This window comes from Ranitomeya imitator, chromosome 5 (genome assembly GCF_032444005.1).
Source record: "Ranitomeya imitator isolate aRanImi1 chromosome 5, aRanImi1.pri, whole genome shotgun sequence".
Lineage (NCBI taxonomy): Eukaryota > Metazoa > Chordata > Amphibia > Anura > Dendrobatidae > Ranitomeya > Ranitomeya imitator.
Window position 1 is genome coordinate 190,860,202 of NC_091286.1, and position 11,131 is coordinate 190,871,332.

General features: G+C 38.9%; 1 protein-coding gene across 2 annotated transcripts in view; it reads left to right on the forward strand.

The window, feature by feature from the left end:
• Positions 1-6,637, forward strand: part of GNG4 (G protein subunit gamma 4) — a 56,226-nt gene extending 49,589 nt beyond the window's left edge. For both annotated transcript variants that reach the window (XM_069769444.1, XM_069769443.1), the window contains one exon: positions 5,666-6,637. In XM_069769444.1, coding sequence (XP_069625545.1) covers positions 5,666-5,794 — 129 coding nt within the window. In that variant the 3' untranslated portion in view covers positions 5,795-6,637. The remainder of the gene's footprint in view (positions 1-5,665) is intronic.
• Positions 6,638-11,131: the final 4,494 nt, after the last annotated feature.

Below are 11,131 nucleotides of genomic sequence, written 5' to 3' on the forward strand. Positions count from 1 at the left end.
GTTTGTGATGCTTACAACAACGAACTGGTACAACGTTTTCCTGATTCTTCCAAACGGCCACCACAAAAAACATTCAAGCAATTTACTGAAACTGAACTTCATGCATTTTTGGGCATACTGATTGCTGCTGGTGTGCACAGAGCCAACAAAGAGAATCTGGAGGAAATGTGGAATGTTGCTGCTCTGCCTCTTATACGTGCAGCCATGTCTCGTGACCGCTTCAAGATGATACTCAGATTTATCAGGTTTGACAACGAAAATACACGTGCAGAACGTGTGCAAACAGATAAAGCTGCACCAATACGGGACATCTGGACAATGCTGAACAGTAATCTGGAGAGAGCCTACAAGCCATATCATTGTATCACCGTCGACGAGCAATTATTTCCATTTAGAGGTCATACTAAATTTACCCAGTATATACCTTCAAAACCAGCTAAATATGGCATAAAGATTTTCTGGGCTTGTGACTCATCAAATGCCTACCCTTTACAAGGTCAGCTCTACACTGGGAAACCAACTGATGGTCCTCGACAAGTAAACATTGGAGAACGAACAGTATTGGACCTAGTGAGCTCGTATAAAGGCTCTGGAAGAAATGTCACCACCGATAACTTCTTTACAACCATGGAACTAGCTAAGGTATTGAACTCCTGGAACATGACACTAGTTGGTACAGTGAGAAAAAACAAAAGGTTCCTACCTAACAACATGCAGCCTGCCAAAGAAAGGCCTGTATACTCGACAAATTTTGCCTACAATCATGATGCAACAGTCTGTTCATATGTACCAAAGAAGAACAAATCAGTCGTGCTTCTATCATCTATGCACATGACGGGAGAAGTTGAAGAGACACTAGCAGCCAAGCCAGAGATAATAAAATACTACAACATAACAAAAGGTGGCGTTGATGTTATGGATAAAATGTTGGGAGAGTACACTGTGAAACGACGAACATCACGTTGGACTTTGGCATTTTTCTACAATATGATTGATGTCAGTGGGTTAGCATCCTACATCATCTACAGAGAACACAATCCAAGCTTCAGGGCAAAGGATCAACGAAGAAAGTTCCTGAAAGATCTCGCAAATCAGCTGTGTATGATTGCAATTGAAGATCGTAGTACAAACAAAATGATAATGAGAAACCATTTTCTTCGAGGTGCAGTAGAAATGGTGCTTGGACGATGCATTGTGGTAGCATCGCAGTCAGCAGCTGGCCCCAAAATACCTCATGGTAGTCGTGGACCCTCCCCTGTTGTTGGTAGTTGCTATGTCTGCAGAGACCTGAGGCGAAAACAACGCAAGACTAGAAAGTCTTGTGTGGTTTGTGTGAAACCCATTTGCGATGAACACTCTGTAGCAAAGCCAACATGCATTACTTGCAAAGAAAATCAATAAAAAAAAGTTTCTTACATTTTCTTTTATAATGTAAATGAACAGTTTTTTACTTGTTTATAATAGTTAAATAGCATTATCATTAAAAAAAAATTTATGCTTTTTCCCTTGCATTATCTTCATTCAAAATATATGAGGTACATTTGTACCTATGCAGCTTGTTATGGATGCAAAAAGATCTCGACCCCTTATCTCGGAAGCGGGTGGAGATATTTTATTGAAATTTGGCCAATATATTCTGGACCAAAAATGTAGAGATGTCACGAAATTTCAGCCCTCTACGTCTTTTCAAAAAAAAGTTATTGCAATTTTAAAACGGAATAGTTACAATTGTACCTATTCAGCCGGATAAGGGTTAAGCCAGTACATGTCCGGGCCCGTCTGAAGTTTGCTAGAGAGCATTTGGATGATCCAGAGGAGTTTTGGGAGAATGTCCTATGGTCTGATGAAACCAAACTGGAACTGTTTGGTAGAAACACAACTTGTCGTGTTTGGAGGAAAAAGAATACTGAGTTGCATCCATCAAACTCCATACCTAATGTAAAGCATGGTGGTGGAAACATCATGCTTTGGGGTTGTTTCTCTGCAAAGGGGCCAGGACGACTGATCCGGGTACATGAAAGAATGAATGGGGCCATGTATCGTGAGATTTTGAGTGCAAACCTCCTTCCATCAGCAAGGGCATTGAAGATGAAACGTGGCTGGGTCTTTCAACATGACAATGATCCAAAGCACACCGCCAGGGCAACGAAGGAGTGGCTTCGTAAGAAGCATTTCAAGGTCCTGGAGTGGCCTAGTCAGTCTCCAGATCTCAACCCTATAGAAAACCATTGGAGGGAGTTGAAAGTCCGTGTTGCCAAGCGAAAAGCCAAAAACATCACTGCTCTAGAGGAGATCTGCATGGAGGAATGGGCCAACATACCAACAACAGTGTGTGGCAACCTTGTGAAGACTTACAGAAAACGTTTGACCTCTGTCATTGCCAACAAAGGATATATTACAAAGTATTGAGATGAAATTTTGTTTCTGACCAAATACTTATTTTCCACCATAATATGCAAATAAAATGTTAAAAAAAACAGACAATGTGATTTTCTGGATTTTTTTTCTCAGTTTGTCTCCCATAGTAGAGGTCTACCTATGATGTAAATTACAGACGCCTCTCATCTTTTTAAGTGGTGGAACTTGCACTATTGCTGACTGACTAAATACTTTTTTGCCCCACTGTATATATTTTTTTTTATGACTGCATTATAAACTTCTGTGAAGCACTTGGGCATTCAAAGTTCTCACCACACATCTATATAAGTTCCTTGGGGGGTCTAGTTTCCAAAACGGGGTCACTTGTTGGGGGTTACAACTGTTTAGGTACATCAGGGGCTCTGCAAACTCAACATAACGCCCACAGACCATTCTATCTAAGTCTGCATTCCAAAACGGCGCTCCTTCCCTTCCGAGCTCTGCCGTGCGCCCAAACAGTGGTTTGACCCCACATATGGGGCATCAGCATACTCAGGATAAATTGGACAACAACTTTAGTGGTCCAATTTCTCCTGTTACCCTTGTGAAAATAAAAACTTGGGGGCTACAATATCTTTTTTGTGAAAAAAAAAAATATTTTTTATTTTCACGACTCTGCATTCTAAACTTCTGTGAAGCACTTGGGCATTCAGAGTTCTCACCACACATCTAGATAAGTTCCTTAAGGGGTCTAGTTTCCAAAATGGGGTCACTTGTGGGGGGTTTCTACTGTTTAGGCACATAAGGGGCTCTCCAAACGCGACATGGCGTCCAATCTCAATTCCAGCCAATTCTACATTGAAAAAGTAAAACGGCGCTCCTTCACTTCCAAGCTCTGCGGTGCGCCCAAACAGTGGTTTACCCTCACATATGGGGTATCGACGTATTCAGGAGAAATCGCACAACAACTTTTGTGGTCTAATTTCTCCTGTTACCCTTGTGAAAATAAGAATTTGTGGGCGAAAAGATCATTTTTGTGTAAACAAAAGCGATTTTTTTATTTTCACGGCTCTACGTTATAAACTTCTGTGAAGCACTTGGGGGTTCAAAGTGCTCACCACACATCTAGATAAGTTCCTTAAGGGGTCTAGTTTCCAAAATGGTGTCACTTGCGGGGAGTTTCCACTGTTTAGGCACATCAGGGGCTCTCTAAACGTGACATGGCTTCCGATCTCAATTCCAGCCAATTCTGCATTGAAAAAGTCAAACGGCGCTCCTTCACTTCTAAGTTCTGCAGTGCGCCCAAAAAGTGGTTTACCCCCACATATGGGGTATTGGCGTATTCAGCAGAAATTGCATAACAAAATTTATGGTTACATTTCTGTTTTTACACTTGTGAAAATAAAAAAAATGGTTCTGAATTAAGATGTTTGCAAAAAAAAGTTAAATGTTCATTTTTTCCTTCCACATTGTTTCAGTTCCTGTGAAGCACGTAAAGGGTTAATAAACTTCTTGAATGTGGTTTTGAGAACCTTGAGGGGTGTAGTTTTTAGAATGGTGTCACACTTCGTTATTTTCTATCATATAGACCCCTCAAAATGACTTCAAATGTGATGTGGTCCCTAAAAAAAAATGGTGTTGTAAAAATGAGAAATTGCTGGTCAACTTTTAACCCTTATAACTCCCTAACAAAAAAAAATGTTGTTTCCAAAATTGTGCTGATGTAAAGTAGACATGTGGGAAATGTTATTTATTAACTATTTTTCATGACATATCTCTCTGATTTAAGGGCATAAAAATACAAAGTTTGAAAATTGCAAAATCTTAAAAATTTTCGCCATATTTCCGTTTTTTTCATAAATAATCGCAAGTAATATCGAAGAAATGTTACCACTAACGTGAAGTACAATATGTCAAGAAAAAACAATCTCAGAATCAGCGGGATCCGTTGAAGCGTTCCAGAGTTATAACCTCATAAAGTGACAGTGGTCAGAATTGCAAAAATTGGCTCGGTCATTAAGTACCAAATTGGCTCTGTCACTAAGGGGTTAATCCCGTTAGATGCTGTTTTCTTTTTTCAATTATAAGGGAGACTGTTCTTCCTGAAAATTCTTTAAAAGTTGCCTCCCATTCTCTGATCGTTTCCGGATCACCAATATCACCTGAAATAGGTTTATGTACTATGAGACCTCTAGGTATACCGTTAAAAGACAAATATCTTTCTAAAGTAGCAATTTCCCAGAGGTCCCTCATTTCCTTGATTAAATAATGTTCAAGATTTTTCAAAGTTTCTATTGCTATGGTGGCATCCTCATTAATAGGTGTTTTGGAAGACTCTACGTGGGACTGATTAAAGAACTTCTGGATGGTTAGAATTCTTTTATTTCTATCCGAAAAAAGGTCTCTAATATTGAGGGATGGTGTAGTGCTGCTCCCTGGTAAAGGTGATATAGTTGAGATAAAAATCAATTAAAAAAGGGGCCAGTAGCGCTTACACCTTTCTGAAACCTGCAGCAGATAATGTAGCGGTACCACCCGCCCGCAACAGAATCAATAAATATGATAAAAAAAAGAAAAAACGATCTGCGCTGGAATCAAGATTTCTGACCCTAATGAGGACCCAAATAAACAACTGATGGAAATGATAATATTCCAAGAATAAATGAGGGTTTCCGATATCTAAAAGTAATACAGCCACCATGAGAAATATTAAGACTGTATTATAAAAAAGGTGTTCGTAAATAAAAATGACTTTGGTAAGTATAATATCTACCTGGTGAGGCTGTCACTGTGGAGTAAAGTCTTCCATAGTGTAGTTCACTTAGCGTTGCCCAGAAGGGATAAAGTCGAATGAGTGCTGTATATAGTCTTCAGATGTGCCTAGTACGGCTGCCGTGGTGGTATGAGATCTTCAGCGATTCCGTCCACTTGCGGTATATAGAAAAGAGCAGGGGACCTTGGACTGAGCCTTGAGGAACTCAGAAAGAAAGAGAAAGATTAAAGGAAGATGAGCCGTCAAAGGATACAGTGAAAGAGCGGTCAGAGACGTAGGAGGAGAAGCAAAAGAAAATGGTGCCCTTGAGGCACCTCCATCTATTTTGTGATCTGGTTCATAGAATAATTCCATACAAAATCAGGACTTTTGAGAATCGTGTCTTTTATTTTTACGTTAATTTCTTCTTATTTTTTCTTTTTAAAATAAGCACTTATAATTGGGTTTTTTTTTTTTTTTATTAAAGCATTTTTGTTTAACAGGAAGTTCTCTTGATTTGCTGAAAACTGATGAAAATACTGTTTTTCTCTCTAGATATCCAAAGCTGCAGCAGATTTGATGGCCTATTGTGATGCTCACATTAGAGAAGATCCACTGATTCTACCTGTTCCTGCCTCAGAAAATCCTTTTAGGGAAAAGAAATTTTTTTGCAGTATTCTTTAAAGTGCATCTGTTTGTTCTTCAATTGACATTATGCATGATATTAATAGTATAGGACTTTATTTTATAAATTACCGGTATAGTGTATTCAAACCTTGGGTGTTACAAATAATTTTGGCAACAAAATAAATATTCTTAGTGATTTATTAGGTTTTATCTATGAAGTATTGTATTGGATGCAAAGTGCTTTTAAAAAATCCTCTATGTTCTCAAAAACAGGGATTTTTAACTCTTTTGTGTATTGCTCATTGCTTAGGCTACCAGTCACCTCTGCAATCGTTCAGCTGTGTCAGGTCTTTTAGGCAAGTAGCACAGCTGTAAAGATCTTTGCTGTAGACCCTGCAATTGATGCTCAAAAGCCATCTGGATTCACTCCTCCGATACTGCAGAGGAAAAGTTACCTCTAGCACTGGGAAGTGCACAATTCGGACCAGCATCTCAATCATTCCATTGGTCCAAAATGTCAATCATCAGGAGCGCATTGCTCGCAAGAACCTCCTTAAATATTCAGATATTATGAAGAACTTTTTATGGATGGTATAATTGCATTTCCAAAGCTTTTTACCTTTTTTATATAACTAGTCTCCCTTATGTTTTATACATATGTAGTTTATGGTTACGTTTGTTTTTTTTTTTTTGTTTTTTTCAATAAGCTCTATAAAGTTATGGGGGCCAAAAGAGGAGCGGTTTTTGTTCGTTTTTTTTAAAAAAAATTGAAATGTGTTATTTAGGAATTAAAAACCAGTTTTAGAACAGTTTGCTCTGTTGGAAACTTGAGTGTTGCCTGCTCAAAATGTAAAATGCCTGCACAGGCATGCCAGTGATACAATAAAAGTATAGAATATATGCACATCGTGTGGTGTCCTATTTGAAGGAATATTTACCTCCTTTTTGACATACTGCATGCTTTAAATTCTGATTAGGTATAAATGGTAAGACACAGAACCAAAAAGCAAATCAAGTGATGTAAAAAAAAAAAAAAATCAAGCAAAAACCATAGGAAGGAAAGAAAAAAACGACCCCTAAAATAAAACTTTTATTCAAAGTTTTCTTAAAAGTATCGCATGTTAGGCTAGGATACAATACAATAAATTATTCAAACCACAGTTTATCCATTAAAGAAAAAAAATATACAAGTGAAAAAAATGACAAAAGAGGGGCAGTAGGGAAGAGGGGTCAGCCTAGAAAAAAAAGGGAAGGTATCGCAGCATGTGGGCTAATATGCCCTAAAATTCCCTAATGGATTCCCTACCTAACAGTGGAGGTTGGAACCCTAAGTTTCTACGGTATGGTGCCCTCACTCCTCGATGCCTATCCCTAAAGTCTCTGGTGTACCCTAAGCCTAATATATACAGTGGGAAAAAAAAGTATGTAGTCAGCCACCAATTGTGCAAGTTCTCCTACTTTAAAAAGATGAGAGAGGCCTGTAATTGACATCATAGGCAAACTACAACTATGAGAGTCAAAATGAGAAAACAAATCCAGAAAATCACCTTGTCTGATTTGGCAATATTTTTTTTTTGCAAATTATGGTGGGAAATAAGTATTTGGTCACCTAAAAATGCAAGATTTCTGACTCTCACAGACTTGTAACTTCTTCTTTAAGAGGCTCCTTGTCCTCCACTCATTACCTGTAGTAATGGCACTGGTTTGAACTTATCAGTATAAAAGACACCGGTCCACAACCTCAGAGACACACTCCAAACTCCACTATGGTGAAGACCAAAGAGCTGTCGAAGGACACTAGAAACAAAATTGTAGCTCTGCTCCAGGCTGGGAAGACTGAATCTGCAGTAGGCAAGCAGCTTGATGTGATGAAATCAACTGTGAGAGCAATAGTAAGAAAATGTAAGACATAAAAGACCACTGATAATCTCCCTCGATCTGGGGCTCCATGCAAGATCTCATCCCGTGGAGTCAAAATGATCACAAGAACGGTGAGCAAAAATTTACAGGGTGATTCCATAATTTTTTCCTCCGAATTGAGTGACTCCGTAATTTTTCCCCTATGCTTGGTTAAAAAAGTAACCATTACGGACTACCACATTTTTTGTTCTTGATTTCTTTTAGTGTTTCGTAAAGCCAGAAAGTTGCCATTTGAAATTACTAGTTTTGCATCACTCTGTGATCTGCTTTTTGCTACAAAATTAAACAACTGAATGAACATCCTCCAAGGCCGGTGATTCCATAATTTTTTCCAGGGGTTGTATAACAAAATATTGAGATGAACTTTTGTTAATCACCAAATACTTATCCACTATAATTTGCAAATAATCTTGCCAAATCAGACAAGGTGATTTTCTAGATTTGTTTTCTCAATTTTGACTCTCATAGTTGTGGTCTACCTATGATGTCAATTACTGGCCTTTCACATCTTTTAAAGTGGGAGAACTTGCACAATCGGTGGCTGACTAAATAAATATTTTTTTCCCCATTGTAGTTAAATCAATTATAAATGATAGAGCGATCTAGGAAGTCACTAGTAACAAATGTTGTGACCCTTATCAATATCTTAAAAAAAATTCTCTTGATGGTGAAAGAGTGAACTCCTCACTATTTGTTCATTACATATAAAAAAAAATAGTGTAAATTTGGGAATATATCTTTACACTCAATACAATAGTGCCAGATGATTGATGTTACCTCTAGGTTGCTAGAGTGGAATGTGATCAGTAACCCACTCAATCTACAGACACAATGGTTTAGATTTATATGTCCCTAAATCACCAAAGCAAACAAAATGGTCCAGAAAAAATCCACATTATGATGTAATGTTTAGGACCGCTCTCTAACAATAATATCCATAGATATCACAATAGATCAAAATAGCATGCACACTTCACAATAGAAGCAACAGTATTCAATCTTTCTCTCAGCACATACCATACATAAACAATGATGGCATACATAGCCCTTACTGGAGGCAGAAACATAGACAATGCTGGCATGCATAGCTCTTACTAAAGGCAGGAAGGATAGTACTCATCTGTAAAGTGTAACTAGCTGAAGAGCCCGGCGTTGCCCGGGCAAAGTAACTAACTATGGTTAGTTATAACAAGTTAAAATGATTATCTGACACATAAAAGCATTTCACATCATATATTCAACACTACAGATTTTCATTTTCCCCTGACTTCTCTCATTTTCCCCCTCACTCCTGTCATTTTCCCCTCACACCTCTTTTTCCCTTCACACCTCTCATTTTCTCCTCACTATTTTCTCCTCACTCCTCTTTCCCCTCACTCCTCTCATCTTCCCCTCACTCCTCTCATCTTTCCTTCACCCCTCTCATTTTCCCCTCACTCCTCTCTTCCCCTCACACGTGCACAGCAACTTCCTGTTATGAGCACAGCATTGTAATCCATGAGGCTCCTTCCTTTCCCTTGATGTCATCCCTCACCGGCACCTGCCGTGCACTGATACTCTGAAGCCTGTGGCCCTGATTGTAGCTCGCAGATATTGATAGGGTTCACAACACTTGTTACTAGTGACTTCCTAGATCGCTCTATCATTTATAACTGATTTAACTGCGTATTAAGCTTAGAGTACACCAGGGATTTTAGGGATAGTCATCGAGGAGTGGGGCGCTATACCGTGGATGCTTAGGGTTCCAACCTCCTGTGAAGCCGCCTATTCTAACTCTGTTCACAACATCCACTGTTAGGTAGGGAATCCATTAGGGAATTTTAGGGCATATTAGCCCACATACTGTGATACCTTCCTTTTTTTCGTGGCTGATCCCTCTTCCCTACTGCCCCGTTTTTGTCACATTTTTTTTCACTTGTATATTTTTTTCTTTAATAGATACACTGTCGTTTGATTGATTTAATTGTAATGTATCCTAGCCTAACATGCAATATTTTTAAGACAACTTTGAATAAAAGTTATATTTTAGGGGTCTTGTTTTTTTTTCCTTCCTATGGTTTTTGCTAGAAAAGGTAAGACTCTTCTATTATAAAAGTATTCACAAATCGTACATTTACTGTTTGTCAAATCGATAGATTCAATCAATACACTCATTTTTATGAGGTTTCCGACCTCCTCTCCACTGACGGCTGCACAAGACGAGGCCCACTTCTCAAGGTAGAGGCATGATTAGACATTAGTGAGAGTCCCATCTACCATACATTTATGGCACATTCTGTGAAAATGCCATACATGTATAAGATGGGAATACCCCTTTAACCTAAGGGTTTGTTTTTTAAATTAAAAGCATAGCAATGTACTTTTTTTTCATACTTAAAAATGTATTATTGTTTTCTTCAAGTAATGTTTATTAATTGCAAAAACGTGTTAGTGGTTGTGCACCAATTTTCTGCTCTAAACAGCAAAGATGTGTTTCCAGCTGGGTCTAGACAGCAACTTCTGCTGTGACACAGGTTGAGTAGTCAAATATCTCTCTAATCAGCTGTTATATCACATCGTAATGCAGGTGAGTAGTGTTGAATTGCGACCCCTAGAACAGGAGTCTCAAACTCAGCCGGGAAAATGGGCCGCATATAGTAAAAATTTGAATACAATGGTCTGCGTTCTTTGCGGGACAAGAATTATGTTTTCAGTGATAACCTTATTATTATTATTATTTGTTATAGCGCCATGTAATCCGTGGCACTTTATATGTGAAAAGAGGTATACATAATAAAAACAAGTACAATAATCTTAAACGATACAAGTCACCGACTAGTACAGGAGGAGAGAGGACTCTGGCCACGAGGGCTCACAATCTACAAGGGATGGGTGAGGATACAGTAGTTGAGGGTAGAGCTGGTTTTGCAGCGGTAAGGTGGAACGAGGGTTACTGCAGGTTGTAGGCTTGTCAGAAGAGTTCCTTTTGAAGGTTTCCATGTTAGTCAAGAGTCTGATATCTTGGGGTAGAGTGTTCCAGACTTGGGGGTGATGCGTGGGAGAAGTCTTGTATGCAATTGTGGTAAGAGGAGATAAGAAGGGAGTAGAGAAAGAGATCTTGTGAGAATCGGAGGTTGTGTGCAGGTGAGTACCTGGAAACTAAGTCACAGAGGTATGGAGGAGACGGGTTGTGGATGGTTTTGTATGTCATGGTTAGGGTTTTGAACTGGAGTCTCTTTGTATTGGAGAGCCTGTGAAGTGATTAACAGAGGGGAGAGGCCAGGGAATAGCAGTGGAAATAGGTGGATTAGTCGGCAGCAGAGTTTAGAATAAATTGGAGGTGTATGAAAGTGTTAGAAGGGAGGCCACAGAACATAAGTTTGCAGTAGTCAAGGCCGGAGATGATGAGTGCATGCATGGACTAGGGTTTTTGCAGATTCTTGGTTGAGGAATGTACGGATCCGGGAAATATTTTTGAGTTGAAGTCGGCAGGAA